The sequence below is a fragment of the Monomorium pharaonis genome, chromosome 1, assembly GCF_013373865.1.
Source record: "Monomorium pharaonis isolate MP-MQ-018 chromosome 1, ASM1337386v2, whole genome shotgun sequence".
Taxonomy (NCBI): domain Eukaryota; kingdom Metazoa; phylum Arthropoda; class Insecta; order Hymenoptera; family Formicidae; genus Monomorium; species Monomorium pharaonis.
In genome coordinates this window covers 25,783,727-25,807,055 of record NC_050467.1, presented here as the reverse complement: position 1 = coordinate 25,807,055, position 23,329 = coordinate 25,783,727, and the positions used below count along the sequence as shown (strand labels likewise).

The window sequence follows — 23,329 nt, the reverse complement described above, 5'->3', positions numbered from 1 at the left end:
CATTCATCACTAATGCATGAAATAACAACAAAAAATTAACATTTATTCAGAATTTTTTAACATTATAATTTACATATCTAGTAATAATCCATAAACACATTCATGATTTAATGAGAAATCTATTTCCTGCGATATATATATCTATATACTGTCAAGATGTTCATCCATGGCAGCATGATATGGTTCTCTACATAAATTGCACAGACATAAAAAGTTCCTTATTTGTAGCAGCAATTAATAAAATCTACAATTAATATCATCAATAAATAATTTATATTTCATAACATAGGTGCCTTTTGTCAGAAATTTATTATGTAGATGTCTCGGCTTTCTTCCACAAGATATAAGAGTGCGCATCGTAACAAAGTACAAATATATTAATGTTAAAGCAGTTTCCTTTCTGATACTTTTCCACAATCGAATACACAATCGCTTTGTTTCCAATGAAATATATATATATATATAAAAGATATTAAGGGTGTATTACATATATTTACAAAATAAAAAAATAAAAAATTATAGATTGTCCTAAATTACAGTAATGTCTAAAAGTAATGCAAAAAATTTTTTAGCAATTTTGTATCAGGATCAAAAAGTATTTCAATAAGAAGTAAAAATATTTTAATAAAAATCCTAATTTTTAAAGAATAATGACAAAAATCGGAATTTTTAAATAGAACCTTTATATTTATACTTTAAATAAATTATAACAATGTGTTAATTAAAAATACAATATTATTCACACTTTTCATATGTATATATAGTTTATTTAAAGTATAAATATTAATAATTTTCATTTTTTTATTTTGCAGGAATTGTAAAACAGGATATATCCTTAAAATTATCTTGTCATATTCGTGAATTTTTATTTACCGTATGTTATTCATGAAACAGATATTTCCAATGAAGGATTACGCATCAAATATATATAACAAGAAGTAGCTATTTATTAAATAACAAAATATGAAATAACTATCATGTACTGTGCATACCATGTGATGCAGAATGGTATGTATGTGTGTGTATATATATATATATATATATATAATAGGAATGAGTTTGCGTTTAAGTCAATTATCTTATAAAAAAAATAAATAATCAGTAATATATTGGAATATTTGACAATCCATGTCGAGGACAATGAGTAGTGAATAAGTCTATACTATTCAAGTACGATTCTGCAGTGTTAAACATTGTCACACTACATTAAATATATAAATAAGTACATATTTATCGAGTACATTTAAACGCAACAAACATCGATAAATTGTAATTTCTTAATACTAAAGAGTACAATATTTGTGTGATTATCTACGATAACAATTTTTATTTTTTCAAAGAAATTGTAAGAAATTAAATTGAAAAATTTGTGTCAAAGTGGTCATCTCATGTTTAGATATTAGACTGGCCAACGCATTATAATCTGTTGGGAGAAGAACACAATTAGTTGTACAAAACGGTAGCTCTATGAGTTTACTTAAGCGACGTGTAAATATAAGTAATAACACTTTTAAATTCTTTACATACGTAGGTAAAAATTATTTTTTAAAATACATTGTAAAATAATAGATTCTTAAGCAAGATTTTAATGCTATAAACAATATGACAAGTATTTTAAATGTATAATAAATTAGGTATATATTATGCATTTAAAGTATTGTATTATTTAAAGTATTAAAATTTTGCTTGATTAGATAATCTATTACTGTTTTAAGTGACTTTTAATAAATTAAGTATTATTGTTATTATTTTAAACAGATTGTTCTCGAAAAAAATGTGTTTTTAATCGCTTGGATAAACTTAATTTTGAAGTGTAAAAGTAAAAAAGTTTTTTAAATATTATTTTAATATTCATGCTGTCTAAATTATAGAGACTTATTTGATTATCAAACAGTTATAATTATAGATGCATTTTGCGAAGCCTGTAAAACATTAATATTGCACATTATGTATTGCATGCCATTCTCCTACGATAAAATTATGACACATTTAGAGCAAAATATTAATGTAGCATAGGTTGCAATTTAAACACAAGCAGGGTGTGTACTCATCAACTTTGTAAAAAAATTCTCAGAGAATTTTTCGGTTTTTTCCAGGAATTGTATTTAAAATTCTAGATATAAGATTAGAGAATTTTTTATAATGCAGCTTTGAAATAAATTTATTAAATCCCACCCAGGAATTATTATTAAGTTGTAATCAGACTTATAAAAATACTAGAAATATTAGAAAAAATACTTTCGAATATTATTTCCTAAATCATGCTTAGGATTAAATCTGTCGTTGATGTCAAAGAAAGCAATTCTAATGTTTGAGTGATCTTTCTTGATTTAGATTGATTTATTAAAAAATTTTTTAAATATTGTAATAATTGTAAAATATAAAAATTTATATAGAAATATAAAATGTTCATGCTAAAAGCAGATGTCGGTCCTCATTAAAGCTTCGGAAATTAATTCATCTCCGATTGTTTTATGATTATGGTAACTTTGAAGATCTTCAGGAGAGATAACAGGAAAAGATTAAAAGTTTTTTCATGTCTTGTAATTATCATCCGTAAATGAGAAGTCAGGAAACCTAAACATATTGTGTTATTGAATATCCTATGATTAATTTTTAATAGAGCTCATTACAGAAAAAAGTTCTAAAATTTCATTAGTTTTGATAACAGAGTTATCGAGAGTATCACTATCTTGCTTGATATAATTTTCCTAATATCAATATGTGTAAAATAATACAATGTATTTTAAAATGCAACTATACAAACTTTCTTCAGTTATTTTCAACTATTATTTCAGTAGCAATTGCTATCTTTAATATCGATACTTAAATGAAGGATATTAAAATATTACATTGTTTAAAATATTACAGCTTATTACAATAACATTATCAACAATCGGTTCATGCCGCCACGTTATTCGATTTATGTAAATGTGATGATGAAAAACACCGTAGTGTTAGTTCGATGAAGTAATTTCTCTTATGATTAAAATTGTTTTACAACTGTTTGTATATGTCATGAGTGACATTGATTATAAATCGAAGAACAATAAGTCGTCGATATTTTTATCATTAAAGACAATAATGATAGCCTGCGACTACTCCGCCTGATAAAATCCGTTATAGGTGTTTTAAATTATGACGGATTTCTACTGTGTCTCTGAAAAAGATGAATTAAGCTTCAGTGGTTTCTATCGAAATTTATCGTAGAAATAGACAAATCAAAAAGGAGCAACTGTGAAGGAAATATACATTATGCGCATAAAATAATTGATCATATTATAAAATTATATCTTTGTAAAAAAACTAATAAAATTTTGATAAAATTTCGACATTTTATTGAATTTTATATTATTTCTGGAATATTTTAATTAATAAGTTTATTAAAATTTTACAAAAAATTTATTATATTCAATAAAATGTCATTAATTTGTTAATACACAAAGAATCTGCAATTTTTCATTATATTAAAAATTTACTACAATTTCATACAAAAAATTTCTGCACATCTTTATTAAAATTTTTCTGCCAGAGTTTTATTCAGTAATATCTGTAACATAACATTCATTTTGAAATAATAAATTGCTACTAAGGAAATAATCAAATAATGTATTTAATTTTATCATTGCATTTGCAAATACTTTACAAAATAACACAGTCTTAAACAGTTTAGCTTATAAAAAAATCAGTATCAAAATAATTTCATTCATTTTATAAAGTTTTATATAATTATGAAAAAATGCTAAAAAAAGAAAAAGGTGCAAATTTACTCGAATAAGACGAGATTTTTTGTTTTCTTCAAAAATTTTGTTCAATGCAATTAGACTTACTATTAACTATCTACTTGCATCATGCTGTCTAGAATTGTAATACTATTACTAATTTCGATATAATCTGTTTTTTCAATTCTACAGCTTATGAAAATAATACATTTTACTTTATAAAATAATGCTGCATATATCGTTACGTAGTTGAGAGAATTGACAGAAAATCATCAAATTTATTATACTTACTTTTCCGGCAAAATACGCGGTTTAGCATAATCACCCGGCCATTCGTATAGATTTGGCAGTGGACTATCGTAATTGGCGTCGTACATCTTACTTATGATGAATTTTCGCTTGTCTTTCGGCTCTGGATATTCGCTTGCCAAACCACCTGCAGATATTGTTATTATCATTATTATTAAATTATTATTATGATAAGAATAAATAATGATATCCATTAGTATTTCATTCACATAGTAATTCTAGAATTGTAACAAAACCAACCTTTGGCGTAGGCATAATCGGCTATTTTAACTGCTATGTCGATAGAACATTCACGAATACTATTTAACGGTGGATACACGCTACCCCTTTCGAGATCCTCATTTTTCACGTGATCGGCGACAGTCTGCGCCGAAATCAAGAACAAATCTTCAGTGATGTGATGCACGCCGGTAGCGATAACGCCTAAAGCAATACCAGGGAAGATGTATGCGTTATTTCCCTGTCCAGGCTTGTACGTTTTCCCATTATATGTTACTTCGCCGAATGGCGAGCCCGAAGAGAATACGCATCTACCCTGAGAAACATAAATGTTTAGCTTGACGGATTAATTTAATATGTCAAAAAGCAAACTTTAATAAAAAAAACTTGAAAATTTAATTGTAACATATATAATAAAAAAATAAGAAAATTTTATTGAAATTATAATAAATATTTTTGGGATTACAACAAAAAAATCCCAAATCTCTATAATAACAAATTAATTATATTTTACTGAAATCAATGAATTTTTCACGAAATTTTACTAAAATCACATCAAAATAGACATATAATTTAACAAAATATAATCAACAAAATTTAATGAACATTTTTAAAAAATCATTATCTTTATGCAATTTAAAATTGTACTATATTCATACATCGGTGTGATCGTACGCCTGCTGCGCTGTGCATTCAGCCTTACTAGTTGGATTACTTAAAGCAAAGATCAAAGGCCTTTCGTTGTTTTTCGCCATTTCTCTTAGAACTTCGGGAGTAAATGCTCCCGTTGCCGCTGCAGCGCCTATGCGAACATTTCAGTTTCGTTCAGAACAAAATCTCGTTTCTTTTTTAAGAAACATGCTTACCTATCAGGACAGTAGGTTTGATCTCTTTCACAACTTCGATTAACGTCTTCATCACTTTGTGGTCTTTCGCATACCAGATCTTGTGACCTTCCAAATTACCCTCGGGACGATTTTTCACGAGTAACCCGTCGATGTCCATCATCCAAATATTGTCGCGTGCTTGCTGTTGCGTGCAACCGTCAACCTGCATTGCTTTGACACAAAGATCAGCTATTCCAATAGCTGCCTGCAGTCGAATGGAATAAACATTGTAATATTGCAATCTTACAAAACAAACGCATAAATATTTTAAAAAGTTCTATATTCTTCTTTTTACATAAGAATCTGATAAAATTTTAAGAATAATTTATGATTAACATATTGACATTGGCATTTCTGAATTTTTGTAAAATTTTTTAGTTTTTTTAACAAAAATTTTAAAATAGTATTGAATTTTATGAGAAAAAAATTCTTAAAGTAATTTAACAAGTTAATGTGACTCCTTTTTCTTTAACAGAACTTCTTTTTAAATAGGACCTCTTTAATATCTTTGAAATAAGACTATTGCGCTATTCCTACGATTTACAAACCTCTCCAGCACCTAGGAAAACAAACTTATTATCTCCCATTCTCTTTTTAGTTATCCTTTGTGACGCTAAAATTCCAGCCACTGCAACCGCAGCTGTTCCTTGTATATCATCGTTGAATGTGCAATATTTATCTCTGTATTTGTCTAAGAAACGGAAGGCATTGTGGTTCCCAAAGTCTTCAAACTGAAACACATAAAGTATACAACATTATTATGTTGTACCTATATCGTTATTTCATGAGATTTTGATCAAAGACGCGATAAAAACTGAAAAAATGATAAAATGTTAATAACATTTTGTTAAATTTTATACTTATTTGTGATCTTTTTGGTTTTATTAAAATTTTATCAAAATTTTATCAAAATTTAAGTAATTTCAATAAAATATCATTAATTTGTCATTACATAATACTTGCAATTTTTTGTTGCAATTTTATAAACAAATCCATTACAATTTCAATAAAATTTCAATAAAATTTTTTATTAAACAGTATTAATTTTTCATTAAAATTTTATTACATTTTTATTTAATTTTTATTAAAATGTCATCTGATTTTTATGTAAAAGTGGAAAATAATCTTATCAATAAAACATAATTAAAATTGCATTACATATTTATTAAAATTTTATCAAATTTAATTAAATAACAAATTCATCAAAATTTTATTAAAACTTTCCTGCTAATGTTTCACATTGTGTTGGATATATATTAACATTTAAAACTGTGTACACGATAGAGTTATTTATGTTATCTTACTTGAATAAGAACGTTTTGTCCGTACTTTTGCACGCAGGCAGCCATAAATTCATCGATTAATTCATCATACTCAGCACCTTGGCTTCTAGGCTTATTAAGACCAATGTAGTGAGGATCGTTTCTTAGTTGTTCATTATTAGTGCCTACATCAATAGTGATCGGGAGACATTGATGCGGTTTAATGCCAGCCAGAGCTGTATAGAGCGCTAGTTTTCCAACGGGGATACCCATGCCGCAAGCTCCGAGGTCGCCGAGACCTAAAATTCGCTCGCCATCTGTTACGCAGATTGCCCGCACAGCTTGTTCTGGCCTAGAAATGTTATAAAAATCAGATAACTGAAAGTTACATTATATTATATGTAAAGCAATTGAATTTTTTTCTAGTTTCATGTGTATTATAATGTAGCGAAACGTGCGGATGCGTGCGAGGGGTTCTATTTATAGCAAACCAACGCCGAACGCGTACTTTCCGGTTAAACACACGGTCTACAGAGTGTCCTTCACAAACTGCTCTCCTTTTGTAATAGCAGTTGTTTTTAATCATGTGACTTGTTAAAAGAATGACAATGATAAATGGCAAGTAGCAAATATAATTCTCATCTTTTTTTTTAAATACTTCTGATGAAAATTTTTCTTATAATTTTTTCACACATAATCTTTCACAGTTTCTACATAAAATTTAAATTTTTTTTGCAATTTCTATGTAATTTTTAAACTTTTAGAAAATTCAGATTTTTTATATAATTAATTTTATATAAAATTTTTTCAGATTTTTTATATATACAGTTGAAACAAAATTAAAATAAAATTGAAACAAAAATTTCAAAAATGCTGAAAAGTTAACATTTTTTCTAAAAATGTGTTATACATATATGTAAATTTTGAAATTCGATTTTACGATTTCTCATTTTATAATTTTCCTGAAGAAAACTTACAAAGTTTGAAAAAGCTTAAGATTTTTATTAGAAGTCTTTATAAATTAAAAATATAAAGTTTTCACAAATATTATAAAACTGTCATGAAGAATTTTTTCCCCAAGGATGACAATAATGTTTAACGTATCTCTCTTTTAATACTAACCAATTATTCAAGATCTCGTAAATATGGCCCTTATCATATATAGTAATGAAAAGTCCGCGAGGTCTACGATATATCACACCGAACTTTTGGCAAGCCAAACCGACAGTAGGTGTATAGACAATTGGCATCATCTGCTCGATGTTTTCGCTTAACAGGCGAAAAAATAATCTTTCGTTCCTCTCCTAAAAATTCCGAAGAAATTAAAGACGAAGATTCCCCGTGACGATAAGGTTGCAAAAAAGCTGCTTACCTGAAGCTCCACAAGATATAAATATCGATTCAAATCCTCTGAGTATTTCATTACTGAGGCTTTGCATAGAGCCAGCTGTTCCTCCTGTGTCTTAAATCTAGGTGGCTGCAATCCATGTATCCCAAGAGCTATTCTTTCTTTCAGAGTGAACGCCAGGCCCTGTTATTATTAAGGAAAATATACGAAAATATATAAAAATAGTATGACGTACGTGTTCATAATTTTTTGGAAAAGTAAATTAAGGGTGAAAAAACGAAAAAATATGAAAAAGGAAATTGAAGAAAAATCGTTTTTTTTTTTTTTTAATTTCCGAGAATTTTTTCGAACTAAGCACATGATGTGAAATCGTATATCCACTGTACTGAAGAAAGCAAAAGACTAAGGATGTACTGGACATACAATCTTAGACAAAAATGCATGAAATTTGAAATACTTAAATATCTACGCCTAACGCATAGTAAATCTAGATGTAAGAAACTTGAACGATAGTTGGAGTCTTATTTTTACTCTTACAAAGGTATTTTTCGTACAACAAACGTATTTGCGATTTTTTTCACTTATGAGTTTAAACTTTTGACAGTGAAAATGCACAATTATCTCAAGTTATATTTTATTTCTTTAAAACGGTGTAGTGAAGACAATTGAAACTTGGCAGATATTTTCATCTCTTCATATACTAGATGTACAAAAAAATTCAAAACTGATATTATTCTTCTATATTTTTTTAGCTATTTCATCCGTCAAGATCGTCTTTTTCCATAAGATAGAAAAGGATACCATGTAAAATCAGTGAAAATTAAAATAGTTATAACTCAGCAACCGTTTAGTGAATGCGTTTTCAATTTTTTACAGTATATTAGGGAAACTAAAAGAACAATTTCACAAATTTTTAGCAACTTTGTACCATTTTGAACTTCAGTCCGATACATCCTTAAGCAAAGGAATAAGAAAAAAATAACAAGTTACCTTATTCAGTCTAGGATCTCTGAGATGACCGATACCCTTTACCATATTTATTGGTACCACATCTCCCGAAACTTCGTGAATGTCTCTTTGTTGAACGTCCTTCACGGCAATATGCAAAGGTGGCAGCGCACGTGTCCATGATCCTCCATAGTTTCTGCTACTGGCCGATCTAAAAATATGCGTAGGAAATTTGCATTAATTGTATATTTAAAACACAATCAAATTTAATATTTAATATTTTATTTATAAATTAAGCATATATAAAATAACAAAGAAATTTTGTTTTTTTTTTCAATATAGAATTGTATTTTTTATAGCAAAATTTTTAATTTAGGAAAAAAGTTAACAAGTTAAGGTATTTATGTATTTTATAAATAAAATAACTAGTTGAAGTTAAAATTAACTAATTAAGTTAAGTTAAAAGGTAATAACTTTTTAAATTTATTATTAAATTTTTATAATTTTTCAATTGGTTGTTACCCAATCTTGACGTAATCTAGATAGCCAGTGATTAAAATGATACCCATAATTGATTCTTTGTCAGAGACGACATAAGTTAAGTCAAATGTGATAAGTACGTAATGATTTTACATACCACTTATTAAATTTTATTATTAACATTTTTTTAAAGAGATGGTTAAAATTCGATAAAACAAAAAATTAAAGCAAATTACATATTTTCAACAATTTAATGTTAGTTTTTCATTTATATCAAGTTTTAAAGATAATTGAAGAAGTTTTATTTTATTGTTGATAAAGTACTATAGTTGATGTCCATTGTGTGTGACACCAACTGTTGCCGACTAATTAAGCACAGTTAACAACTTGATGAGTCATTTAACGAAAAATGAAATGGCTTTGTAAGTGAGAATCCAATAGTTTTTTTTACGAGAGATAAGATCTTTTTTTTTGTTTGTTATATTCTCGAACGCTTATTAAACAACAATGAGCAAACAATGAGATGCCACTTTATGAGACGATTTAATTTAGGGAATGGTGTGGAATGTCGATTCATCAGAAATGTCAGATAAACCGCTGTTATCGAAGTGGTTTGTGCACACACTATCTTGCTAGTCGTTGACGACAAATTTCATATTATACGAGCATCTGTCAATATCATATAAATGTTTAATTCATAAACTGTTTAAAATTCCCGACGTTATTTCTCTATAAATATGCAATTCTTTCCTGATGAAAAAATTTTAATGAAATATTGATGAATTTCGATAACATTTTATTGAATTTTATGTTGAAACATTTGGATAGTGATTTTATCAAATGTTATTAAAAATTTGTTAGAGTTACTAAAATATTATTAATTTGTCATTATAGCAAATATCTGTAATAATTTTTCATTCTAATGTCGATAAAATCATTATATTCTTTCATTAAAATGTATTAATAATTTTTTATTAAAATTTCATTACATTTTCACTGAATTTTTTAAATTAAAATATATGTTTTTCAATAAGTGTAAAAAATAATCTTTTTAGTGAAATATAATTAAAATTTCATTGAGTATTCATAGAAATTTCATCAAATTTAATAAAACGTCAAGTTTATTGAAATTTTCTGTTGAAAGAATTATTGATACGCATACATTAACATTTATTAGTGCTAAGTTAGCATGATCTTACGTTTTACGAGACTCGATTTTATTACCGTTTGAATGTCAATTAGAAGCGAAAAATGTGTGGAAATTCGAGCCGCATTTAATCTTGCACAATGATTCTCTCTTTATTACTCATCGATGATAAAGTCTACTGTATATATGATACATAGAAAGCGATTAGATAAGAAATCGTGGAATATCAACATTAAATTCGCCCTTTAATTTGCAATGAGATACATTAGATCGTGTAAAAGATGATGTGCTATCATAGAAGAGAATCAAGAGAATATATCATTAAAAAAAATTTGGTTGCATAGAAAAATTAGTAAATTAGTAGATTTAATCTATAAGTCTGTTAAAAAATATAAGCAAAAAAATTAAAATTTTTTAAATTATCAAATAAACTTAATTAATTTCGTCTTGTTGAATATATTTCTTGATAATAATTTTATTAAATTTTATTAGGTTAGCATAACTTTTTAATAAAAAAAAAAAGAATATAACTAAAGTTAATGTCAAATAAATATAATTAGAAGTTTTACAGATTTAATCGAAAATATCTTTTCTAGTGTAAAGGGTAGTTCCCAGAATGTTAAATACTTATGCATGGAAGTTTTCGAAATGAATTCCGAATTATTCAATTATTTCCTAGATTTCTATTGTATTTTTTAAAGAAAACAGAATAATATTTCTGTCGGAGTCCATTAGAATCCGAACAATTCCATAATAAGACCAACGTAATGATCAATGCCTCGTGAGTTTTATTTTCACCGAAATTTTCTATGGAAACAAATGACAAAAGCATCTTATTTTTAAATGTTCCGAAGCATGCAGGTCATGTGCTCGTCATATTATTCAATGACGACGGTTCCTCCCCAAAGCAGGCTACGCTATTATTATTTTCGTGGCATAAAGCCAATTTTGTAGAAACGACCGAAGCGCGAAATTGGTCGAAGTGGATAGCGTATACATTTAATAAGCTTCTTTTAATTATAATTTCGGAATATGGTAGTTATATTAATACACGCCGTGTTTGTTAACGCTAGTGCAGCTGCTCGAATCCATGTGACATTTTTTCTCACAAAACAGAAATGTGTTGTGTTCTAAATTAAAGTAATTTATAACGAATGTTAGCGTTTTAAATATGTATTTATGTCGAACGTTCTTTGTCAGCATTACGAATTATAAAATTGCATTCTCTCACGTATATTTACAAATGTGATTGTAGCAAACGCTCATCGGGATTGTGACTTCGAGACACTTGGCATTAAAAAAAGAGAAGAAAGAAAAAAAAGTAACAGTTCCGACCTGTTAATTAGTTTACACGCCCATATTAAATTTGCTTGAAAATCTTAAATCATTAAGCCTTAGCTACAATATTTAAAACTCGAAAATTTTATTGAATCTTAATATTTAAATACAGATTTGTGTTTCGTATCGATAATACTTTGTTAAATATAAATGAAGGAGTTTTCCTAACATTTGTGCACGCGTATTGCTACATGGATGGAGATTAAAGAAAAGTTTGTTAACTATACTCCGATAAAAATTATTAATAAAAAAATAAATTAGATGACTCACGTACGGTATAATTGCAGTTTCATATTTATTCAATTTTTCTCACCAACTTAAGTGGATTTATAAATATCTGACAGAGATCACAGTCATCAGTGATGTAAGACGACAAGATCTCAAGTATGACGTAACCGAAGTTTTTGTAATAGTTTGTGTTGAAGTGCGGGTATTATTTCGTACTCCGATTTACTTTTTCTATCTAGATCTGATTGACTGTGACAACGCTTTTTCTATCGATTAACGTACTATAAGCAAAGTTCTAAAGAGACTCTTATCTTGCTGACATTAGATTTTATCAGAGTAAATTAGGAATTGCATTATTTACTTAGATAATAAATCTTCGAATTAGGAAATTACATTTTCACTGTGTCTAATTGCTTAACTAATACTATAAATATAAACTAATACGGTAAATATAAACTAAGTTAACTAATACTATAAGGATTAATTAACAACAGTTTCATTGAAAATAATTTAGTTAATTCAGAATAACACTACTAATGAAACAAATATGTCATATTTTGATGAAATGTTATTTATTATAATATTGTTTCATTGATATTGTTATTAAATTAAAAATATTTTTAATTAGACTGCTTTAGCTAATATATACACAGAGAAAACTTATTCTTAGAATTTATCCTTAAAATCATGATAATTATAGGATATCTTATTAAATTGACAAATTATTCTTTTGCAACAAATTTTATTAAATTTCACTAAAATTATAGTAACTTTTATTAAATATAACAAATTTTATAGTAAATTTAACAAATTTTACTAAAATTTATTAAAATTATACTAAAATCTCTTGATGATGTTAAGGGTAAATTCAAAGAGAAAATTCTCTCGCTGTAGAGTACAATACTTTTTATATAAATATGTAAGTCGCATAAGTTTTTGTTTCATATCCAATACTTTATTCGCATTTTATATTATACTACTTACGAAATGAAAGAATATGCGTATAGATCACAAAATTGTCGTATTACCAGGAAACGACGCTCGATTAGTTTGCCAGAATAATCGATCAAACGCATCTCACGAGTTGCGAATGAACATACGTCGGATAACGTTAACTGGATTGAGTGAAAATGTAACACACTGACACATTACCGAGTACATTTATACAGACGTTTGCTTCATCGTGAACAAAATTACTTAGGTAAGACTGGGTAAGACACATTGCAATCATACTTATGTTTCTGTTATCGATTGTTTCAAAACCAAGCGCAGATAATTTCAATAGTATAATACATATCGCAGTTAATTGCGCGTTCGTAATTAACTATAATTTTTAAAAATTTTCGACGAAAACGGATCAATGCCGCCAAAAAATTAATTGAATTTGTATTTGAGCATTATAAATTTATATTTACACATTTATTATACAAAAAGAGATTAGTATTAAATTAGAACTAATATATTCTATTTAACAATCACTATTTCAAATACAACAAGAAATTATATGCTTATTTACATATAAAAAATTAACTCTTTTTTAAAGAATTTGATATAATATTAATTTCAACAAGATTATTTTTATTTAAATATTTAGTTTTTTGAGATTATCTTGCAAAAAAAAGATTTTCTGCACGATTCTTTCCACGGGCACGTTATCCTTAAAATCATAATAAATCACAGAATAACATTTATTAAATTGACAAATTATTTTTTTATAGCAAATTTTGTTGAATTTTTATAAAAATTATTTTACAACCTTATTAAGCTTATATGAAATTTGGATGTAAATAAAGGAAAGTTTGTTTAACGCGCCCGAATCCATTGTATGCAACTGTGTACGTCCTTGATACAACAGTTTCCGGACGGCCTCCGTTTTTACCTTGACTTTGATTCACGTGATTACTCATAATCAGTTATTTCCGCCAATTTCTATTTCGCGATAGAACCGACAGGACAATTAACATGTAAAACAACGTTGCTCTGTATTTAATTTAATTCAGAAAATGCGAAAAACGCGGAATGTTTCATAAATAAAAATTCGTTCCGAATATTAACATTTTCTCGACATATCGTCATAACAGCAGCAATGAAAAATATCAAATGGAGCAAAACGAGACGAATCGTGAAGAAGAATCACTTGGCTGCGTAAGTTTTTGCATTCAAATTAATAATAATCATCAATTCAATTTTGATCAATTTGAAACCATTAAAAAAATTTTTTGAAGCAAATCGAGATTTGTTTGCAGTTATTTTTTGTTGTCTAAGGATTCTGACATCAGTGTTTACTTAATTGTATCAATATTTAACTAGTTCAAGATAAAGATTCCCAAGACATGTGATACATACACTTATACGATAAATTTCCACAAGATGTGGACAAATATTTTTGGCATCATGAAACCTTGTTAAATCGGTGAGAGTAGCATGAAAAAAAGATTTTCGGCCCAATCAGCCGCAAAATGTTATTAAGAAAAACAAACAGTAGGATGTCCGACAATCTTTAAGATAACGTAACAATATCACAAAATAAGTTTTCTAATATATAAATTTTTAAGGAAAAAATGACACTTAAATAATCATCTAAAAAAATTGCAAATCTATAAGAAAATATAAAGAGCTCTTTTATATATACATAAAAGACACTTTACAGGGAGACCTGGACTTACACGGTCAATATTGTTAGTACCAACAAATTAATAACAAAATTATTGATTGTGTGTGGTTAATATTAATGGATTAAATACTAAATATCGACGGTGATGCAAATTTTTTTATTTTTGAGCATCAGTATCACTATTATGTGGTAGGAATATTCAAAATGATAATGATTATGTGAAGAGAATTTGTCAATATTTTTTTGTTAGTATGGTTCCTCAATCATGGATGGCGCAAAAAATAATAGAAATCGCAGAAATGACAGAGAATATTGGGTTGAGTAAAATGTATACTCTCTCAGTATGTATACTTTACTATAATAATTCAATGTTACTGATCAGTATTATTAATCATAGAAAATTCATATTATAAAACAATGTTTTTGACGTAATTTTGAAGAGATTTAAAAGAATTCTTTTCAACACCATGTTCACTAGAGTAGATTTCAACGATCAAGGCCAAGGTCACGATTGAGGTACCCAGGTGAAGGCTAGAGATAGCGCAAAAGCAGACGAGAAAGAAAGACCACAGGGTTTAAGAGACCTGGACAACAAAAGACACGGTGAATCTGGTTTCGCCTGATATTGATCGTGATAGCTGTCGGGGCGGTCCTATTTACAGCTTTTACTTTATTGCGACCCGTCATGCTTGCGTCAAGTTACAAGTAAGGGACGAGTACGTCCCTTCCGTGTCCTCTTTGCACGCCCCATGAGGAGGAATCAGGGCGCTCGCCCTGTCGCGCTCTCCGTGTCGCCTGTGTCCGTCGACGGCCCATCGCGCGATGTTGACCAGAGAGAGAGAGAGAGAGAGAGAGAGAGAGAGAGAGAAAGAGAGATCGAGTAGACCCTCGGAAAAGTTCGGGAGTAAAAATTTCCCTCTGGTACTCACAATATAGATCTCTGCAGGACGAACATCTCGTTCCCCTCGTGTTCGCACGCAGCTGATCACACCTCCCACCCGACAGGATTGACGCGCGACTGCGCGTTCTCGAAGATGCTGGCACTGCTGCTTGCTTGCGCTTCACGTCGCGCTCGTGTCGCGCGAGGGTTTTTTACGGGTTTCACCGGTGCGGTGGCGCGACATAGGCGCGCCAAAAGGTATTAAAAGGTGTATGACACTCCGTCGAGAGAAATTCGAAAATCCGATATGTAGTCCTCGTCGTCCTCTCGACGCTATTACTTTTCTATTTTCTGTTTTGCATACTTGAAACGACGATTATTATAATTATTTGTCTACAACTACGCAATAACACAAGTTGAATTAGTCCTTTGTAGTTTATAAATTAAAAGGTATTCTTAAAAAGTTGCTTAAAAAACTCGTCTCTGCGATTTGGCATCACTGATTAATTGGCAAATGCAGACTATTAATTTGTTAATATAATGAAACAATATCGAGCATTTTTGCTAGCTTTTTTAGATGTGCAGCACATGTGGAGAAAGGAACAAAAGTAAAGTCGACACACAATCACAATAGTTCTCATTTAAATGTATTAAGTACCATTATATAATTTATAAAACTTATAAAATAATTTTTAAACAGCCTTTTTTTGTTAAATTCGGGACATTTGACACATTTGACGAATTAGCAGGAAATTCATCTCAAAAGTGAGACCATAGGATATTATTATATAGATGCATTCAAGTATAAATAAGAAGTATAAAGAAATTATATAAGTCTGAGGCTTGATTTTCGAATTCAAATGAAATTGTCAAATATATCGTTTTAATGACGTCTTCTTGACATTTCAAACGTTATTAAAACGTCTTTAAAACCATATTTGACGTCAGTTTGCTACTTGGAAAAGTACATATACCAATTGGTAAACGCGTGCAGCATTATTTTCGTACACAAAATTTTTTCTTAGGGAGAATTGGGCCCTTAATGTAGCTACCGATTTTCAACAAATGATTACTGGAGTGGAACGTATCTTCGATGGAGATTTTAATGAAATTTTGATATACTTTTGATGATCTTTTGATAACTTTGTTGAATTTATTTGTATTTATTTTAGAACATTTTAACTAGTAATTAATTTTATCAAAACTTTATTAATTACAATAAAAAATAATATTAATTTGTCAATACAGCTAAGTATATCTATGCTTTTTCGTTTAGTTTGTTAATTCAATAGAATATCTACAATTTTTTGTTATTATTTCATCAAAAATTAATTGTAATTTTAATAAAATTTCCTTACTTTTTTATTAAACAGTATTAATATGTGTAACATATCCTATATAAACTTGCTAGGGAAATGGAACCAGAGAGGAACCTGAGAGCGGTCATCGCGTCGTTTTAGATGTTTTTAGAATTCCTATGAGAGTTGTGCCCATAGACATAGTAAGTATAGACCGAGCATCCGCTGTAAGCGTTGATGCATACGAAAAGAAAGAGAAAAGATATATGAAGAATCTCTTTCTCTCTCTGACATCATCGTAGTAGGGAGAGCCTGACAGGGGAAATGAGGGATCGACGCGAGGAGATGAGGAGAAGTGCTCCCCACTTCTCCGGCATTAAAAAGAGAAAGAGATTCTTCATATATCTTTTCTCTTTCTTTTCGTATGCATCAACGTTTATACAGCGGAACGCTCGGTCTATACTTACTATGTCTATGGTTGTGCCAATGTGACGGAAGTCGCCATTTTCCGTTTCATGGCATGTAAAGGCGGCAAATTTCAAGTCGTATTCAAGTCTTATTTCAGTCTTACTTCAAGTCTTATTTCATTTTCTATCCATATTTTTCGATGTTCTAAAGCTTGTGGAAACATACGCATCTTTTTTTGATGTATTTTATAGCATCCAAAAGCTACACAATTCGGCATTTTCTATTTTTAACATTAATACAAGATATTACATATATATATATATTTGTATATATAGATATATAATTGTAAATAAAATAAATGTAATTGAAAATGCTGTGGAATAAAAGAAGGATATATTTGTAAATGTAATCTCAAAAATGCTAAAGTTTTTCAGCATTTTTAAGGTTACATTTACAAATATATTCTTATTTTATTCCACAGCATTTTCAATCACATTTATTTTATTTACAATTATATTACAATTTCAATAGTATAATTAAAATATCTTCAATATAAACCCTTTGCTTTATGTATGGATACACAAAATACTGGGGGTCAATTTTGTATTCCTAAAGAAGTGAAAATATGAAAAGTTAGTAACAGTGATTGGTATATATTGTTAATTCTAAAAGTATACACCAATCAATGCAGACAATGCTCCTTACTTTTCATATTTTCACTTTCTTCAGAAATACAGAATCGACTTCTTGATATTAATGCATTGATGATAGCTGTACCAAGATTGCCAAATTGTGCTGGAAATGGCTAAAACTACCGGAAGTTTAACGGAAAATGGCGGAGCCAATCACAATCGAGAGCGGTATTGGCACAACTCTCCTTATAGGAACTCTAGTATTGGAGTGCGTTGGGGGTGAATAGGAGCGCACTCGGGGCATATGACGCGAAGAGACCCTTAACCTTAATGGTTTCATGAGTTTCACATGAATTGTTATTTATTAATACGCTCTTGGGTTTATATCTTCAAAACGGTAAGAAAAAAGGTGAATATGTACTGTATAATGCTCTCACCTTCGATTTTCTTCTGATTTTGTAAATGTGTATTTTCATGCGTAAAATCTGAGGAGGAAAATCGTTGCTCACATCACCCTTTTTTTTAAGTTTTAAAGTTTTTTGACATTGGTAAGTAGGAATATAATAAAATTATAAATGTAAAGATACTACGCATGCTCTAATGTTGTTATATTTTTTAATATTGCAATTTATTAATTAAAGTTATTCATTTAAACAGCTTAATAACAATCTTTTGTTTTTTGTTCAACATTTTGATAACACTAAATTGTGACCCTTTATACGATTAATGGGATAATTTGCAATTAAAATTTAAATCATACATAATTGAATGATTTTGATTAATTTTGCATATTTAGAATTGTTTATAAAAAAATTTATATTTTATTAATTTGTATTAGCAAATATTCTTTGTTTTAATTAAAAATGGAAATTATTTTTTAAAATATAATTTAATTACAGGAAAGAATAATTTGTGATTACTCATAATGTATAAAAATAAATTATATATAAATTATATATAAATTTGAGCCACACAATTTAACATTACTAACATCTTGAACAAGAAGTTAACGATTGTCAATAAATTGTTTGACTGAATAATTCATTTTATTACTTAATTTATAAATTGCAAAACAAAGAGCATACGCAATATTTTTATAACTATAAATTTGTTATGTTCTTACATATTGATATAAAAAAACTCATACAAACCCATGATATAAATAATACTTGTTTTTCTTATAAAATAGATTTAAAAAGTTACTTTTCTTCAATTAATGTTATTTTCAGGTAGTAGATAGCAATTGAACTCAAATTATAGATTAATGTAAATAAAATTTTGAAGAAAAAAAGAGAAGCAAAAGGTTAAAAATTTTTGTCCAATCAATAAATTACAATTTAAATGCCATGGCTAGATTTAAGAAATGCACGGAAAAAGATATATCTGTGTTACTTGAAACAAGTTCAGATTCAAGTGAAGATTTAGACAAGTCCTATGTTCCAACAAAGACCACAGACGATGATTCTCTTTCTGATTCGGATAAAATTCTGAACAACAATAAACACTTCTTATTACGAACTAATGCATTGCAAAAAGAACAGGCCTCATTGCGTCTAAAATTGAGGCGCTCTACAGAACAGAGTATGTACAAAATAGACACTGAATCTGATGATGAAAAACCTAAGAGATTAACCAGAAATACAAAACGCCATTTGAAAAGTTTGCAGGAAAATCAAATGCCACGCAAGGGCACAAGAATGATAAAGTTACCTAAAAGATACTCAGAATATGAATATTATTCTCCTAAATCACAAACATCTGTTTTACAGAAAGATCAAATTAATTATAACGAGAAGACACTATTTTTAGATTCATTAGACACTTGTAATACAAGAAAACAAAAAATTAATAAACATGTAAAAATCAACATGCAAAAAAGTGATAACGATCACAGTTCAGATTGTGTTTGTGTTGATTTCATTCCAAAAACACCGTCCACAAGATCAAAAATAAAATTTAAAAAACAAAATTGTGCTCATTTTGTGGAACATGTCAATAATGATGCTACTCCTAAGGTTTACAGAACTAGATCGAAATATGAATCTTCCTCTGTAAATAAAGAATCAAAAAAAGATAATGTAGATAAATCACAAAGTAACAGAATACATTTTGAGACAAAAAAAAATGTTTCACTCGAAGATACTCTTAAAAGATTGAAAATTGAGAAAAATTGCAAGACTATTTTAACTGTGTCTAATAAATGTGAATCAATATGCAAAGATGAGAGTAAGAATAAAACTGATAAGATTGAAGTTGTACACAAAGTTAATAAACATTTATCTGTAAAAACTAATCAAAGGAATCCTGATGCTATCGAATCATCAGTGTTACAGAATGGTTTGAGCACTCCAAAGGTTCGTGTGTCGTTGAAACAAGGTTCATTGACACCATCCATGAAAATGAGAACTGATATCTTAGCTAAACCAATTACACCATTGCAAGAAATCAGAACTAGATTGCACGTTAGTGCAGTGCCTAAATCATTGCCTTGCAGAGAGGAAGAGTTTAATAACATTTATACATTCATAGAAAGCAAGCTAATGGACAAAAGCGGAGGGCACGTTTGTTTTTTTTGTTTGATATTTATATTTATTTTTTTTTATATACTGAAATACAAGGTTGTGCAAACACTAATTAAGTTGAACTTAATTTTTAAATTCAATACAACTATTTTTAAAACGTAAACTTATTAACTTTTGCAGGTTGCAATTTTTCCAAGTTTAAAATTTATTTATGTAAAAGAAAAGAAATTTCCAATATATAGAAAACAATGTTTCTTTGTTACTCTTTATATAAATTTTATTTATATAAATAAAATATTAAATTTTTTTAAATTGTAATTATCCGTCCATATTGTAATTTTTTAATTTTATTATTTAATGTAATTTTAAAAAATTACGCTATTCTAATTTAGTATAATACATTTCAAAATCGACTTTTAATTAAAACTATTAATATATATATATTTAAAATTAATTTTATTAAAAGAAGATATTAACTTATTCAATTCCACTAAAATATTATATATAAATATTATAGGAGCATTTATATAAATGGTGTACCAGGTACAGGAAAAACTGCTACTGTAAATGAAGTTGTCAAATGTTTAAAGAGATCTGTGGAGAAAGATAAATTAGACTATTTTGATTTTGTTGAAATTAATGGGATGAAATTATCTGAGCCTAGACAGGCCTACGTGCAGATTCTGAAGCAATTATCTGGTAAAATTCTAACATGGGAACAAGCATATAATATGTTAGAAAAGAAATTTAATAACAATACTAAGAGGCCAATGACATTGCTACTTGTAGATGAGGTATGTTATTTATCTTTATTTATATATATTTTTATTTATCTTTTGTTAAAAAATTTATTAATTAAAATTAAACTAATTTTTTTATTTTTTATTTAAAAGTAAAATTTTTTATTTTAAATCTTTATTCTCTAATATCTATTATTTTATTGTCTTTTAGATTATAATCTTTAGTTTTTATTATTTTTTCTAATTTGTTTCACTAATTGTTATTTTAATTTAATTTTTGTAGCTTGATTTATTATGTACAAAACGACAGGATGTAATATATAATCTGTTGGACTGGCCTACAAAAGCTTCTGCTCGATTAGTAGTTGTTACAATTGCCAATACTATGGATCTTCCAGAAAGAGTTTTAATGGGTAGAGTCACGTCGCGATTAGGTCTTACCCGAGTAACTTTCGAACCATATAATTATAAACAATTGTATGAGATAGTATTAACCAGGCTTAAAAATACCGATATTTTTGAAAATGAAATTATACAATTGATTGCACGGTAGGCATTATGTAGTCTTTCTTTCAATTTACATACATCCGTAATGTATCTATCAGTGCTGTACTCGTATAGTTCGTGATTTTCACGGTACTATGCCGGAACACGTCTATTTAAGAGTAAAAGAACACTATTTATCATCACTGACACTGACGGAAAATCACGAATTGAGCGGACACGGCACTGATACGTTACGAATATGTGTAAATTGACCTTTAATCTTTTCTATTCATTTCTTAATTTTAGACGATATAAGAATGTGACACACACATACACGCGCGCGCGCACACACACCTATTATCAAATTTTGAGAGACAAGTTCATATAGATTAATATATGTCTGAATTTTTTGAAATTTTGTATAATTTGAAATAACTTTCTAAAACAGCATTGAGAGTGTTATAGAAAGGTTGTAAGTAATTTAATTATGTATAAGAAAGGAAATAGTTTAAAGAACTTTTTGAAATTGAATAAATAGTTTTATCATATTATTTTTTGTGTAAGAGTATTAAATGTTTATAAATGCTATATAACTGTTTTTAAAGATGACATATTAGTGAAAATGTGGCAACGTTTATTACTATATTTAAATCATCATAAACTATCTTCAAATTTCATCAAATCTTTTTTCAATGTTTTTTCATATCAATATGAATATTAACAAAGAAAATATTTAAAAATAAATTATCAATTTTATTGTTTAAATTTTATTTATTATTTTGGAAATTGCAATTTTAAGTTACTTTATTAAAAGATATGTTTGAATAAAAAATCAGTCTCCTTTACTCTTTTGAATTAGAGAATCTTTTCATTGGTTTAGTGATATATCTTTCTATATTATTTTCACATAACGTTTTATTATTATAGAATGTTTTTAAAATCTCCGATCCGTTTTTATTCTATTCTTAATTTTTTCAATGATTTTTTTGAGTTATTAATTTTTATAATAAAATTGATCAAGTTTGATTAAATATTTTAAGAATATCTTAGGTATTTTGTTTTTTAGTAAGGTGTCCGCAGTATCAGGCGACGCTCGTCGCGCTTTGGACATTTGTCGTAGAGTGGCAGAAATTACTGAAACACGCAATAATAGTACAGTGAGCGTACAAGATGTAAATGACGCTCTGTCAGAGATGATAATAAATCCAAAAGTTCAAGCGATAAAACATTGTTCAAAATTTGAGCAAATATTCTTGCAAGCTGTATGTGTAGAAGTCAAACGAATTGGTGTGGAAGAAGTTTGTTTCATAAATGTTTATAGGCAGTTTGACTCTTTATGTTCTTTCGATGGTTTGTATAAAAGTATACTTATTAAGAGTGTTGTGTATGAGAAAAATCTCTTTATTATTGTAATTTCTGTTTCTAGGTCACAAAGCTCCTAATATTACTCAAACTCTTGATATTTGCGCAAAATTAGGTGATTATAGACTATTGATATGTGAATATTCAGGAAGCGATATACATCAGAAAATTTTATTGAATATATCAAAGGACGAGATGCATTATGCATTGCAGAAAGTTAATTCTGATTAAAAGATATTCAAGATTTGAATAAATATCCTTGATTTTTTACTAACTTAATTTATATTAGTTTAACTTTATTATGTAAAGAACTTGTGCAAATAAATCTTGACAAATTATAACATTATAATTTACTAATTTCTAGCTCAAATCTATTTTCTTGTAATATTGCAATGTTTTTCAATTTACTGGATATTAAATGTGGATTTAAGTTTGTTAAAGCACATTATTAATTTTTCTCCTTATAATATTTTATCAAATACTACCATTATGATATTTA

General features: G+C 28.0%; 2 protein-coding genes across 5 annotated transcripts; one reads left to right on the top strand and one right to left on the bottom strand.

Annotated features, from left to right (window-relative positions):
- Positions 1 to 24: 24 nt before the first annotated feature.
- LOC105838458 (NADP-dependent malic enzyme) lies at positions 25 to 15,575 on the bottom strand. 2 transcript variants are annotated; one of them, XM_012684031.3, is made up of 11 exons: positions 15,432 to 15,575; positions 8,738 to 8,906; positions 7,772 to 7,930; positions 7,522 to 7,703; positions 6,442 to 6,751; positions 5,686 to 5,868; positions 5,117 to 5,342; positions 4,910 to 5,052; positions 4,272 to 4,566; positions 4,014 to 4,158; positions 25 to 3,160 (listed from the first exon to the last, which is right to left on the bottom strand). In XM_012684031.3, exons 1-11 carry the CDS (start codon positions 15,455 to 15,457, stop codon positions 3,121 to 3,123), a joined length of 1,878 nt encoding a protein of 625 aa, XP_012539485.1. In that variant the 5' UTR covers positions 15,458 to 15,575; the 3' UTR covers positions 25 to 3,120. The 2 variants fall into 2 exon arrangements, with proteins under 2 accessions (XP_012539485.1, XP_012539486.1); XM_012684032.3 differs by having other exon boundaries at positions 25 to 1,423; positions 15,432 to 15,457.
- A 2,383-nt stretch (positions 15,576 to 17,958) lies between these two features.
- On the top strand, positions 17,959 to 23,265 carry LOC105839529 (origin recognition complex subunit 1). Of its 3 annotated transcripts, none has more exons than XM_036282987.1 (6): positions 17,959 to 18,117; positions 18,950 to 20,277; positions 20,760 to 21,036; positions 21,266 to 21,531; positions 22,535 to 22,818; positions 22,895 to 23,265. In XM_036282987.1, exons 2-6 carry the CDS (start codon positions 19,067 to 19,069, stop codon positions 23,059 to 23,061), a joined length of 2,205 nt encoding a protein of 734 aa, XP_036138880.1. In that variant the 5' UTR covers positions 17,959 to 18,117; positions 18,950 to 19,066; the 3' UTR covers positions 23,062 to 23,265. The 3 variants fall into 3 exon arrangements, with proteins under 3 accessions (XP_036138880.1, XP_036138883.1, XP_036138885.1); XM_036282990.1 differs by having other exon boundaries at positions 17,959 to 18,129; XM_036282992.1 differs by lacking the exon at positions 17,959 to 18,117 and adding an exon at positions 18,136 to 18,268.
- The last annotated feature ends 64 nt before the right edge of the window (positions 23,266 to 23,329 follow it).

Bases quoted from the DNA above. Each gene is read 5' to 3' on its own strand.
- LOC105838458 (XM_012684031.3), bottom strand. From the start codon at position 15,457: ATGTTCGTCCTGCAGAGATCTATATT. The intron at 8,907-15,431 runs GTGAGTACCAGA...GCATATTTTTAG, and splicing joins GTCCTGCAGAGATCTATATT to ATCGGCCAGTAGCAGAAACT. The intron at 3,161-4,013 runs GTAAGTATAATA...CATCTTTTTCAG, and splicing joins CCGCGTATTTTGCCGGAAAA to AGACACAGTAGAAATCCGTC.
- LOC105839529 (XM_036282987.1), top strand. From the start codon at position 19,067: ATGGCTAGATTTAAGAAATGCACGGAAAAAGATATATCTGTGTTACTT. The intron at 21,037-21,265 runs GTATGTTATTTA...TAATTTTTGTAG, and splicing joins CATTGCTACTTGTAGATGAG to CTTGATTTATTATGTACAAA. The intron at 22,819-22,894 runs GTTTGTATAAAA...TTCTGTTTCTAG, and splicing joins CTCTTTATGTTCTTTCGATG to GTCACAAAGCTCCTAATATT.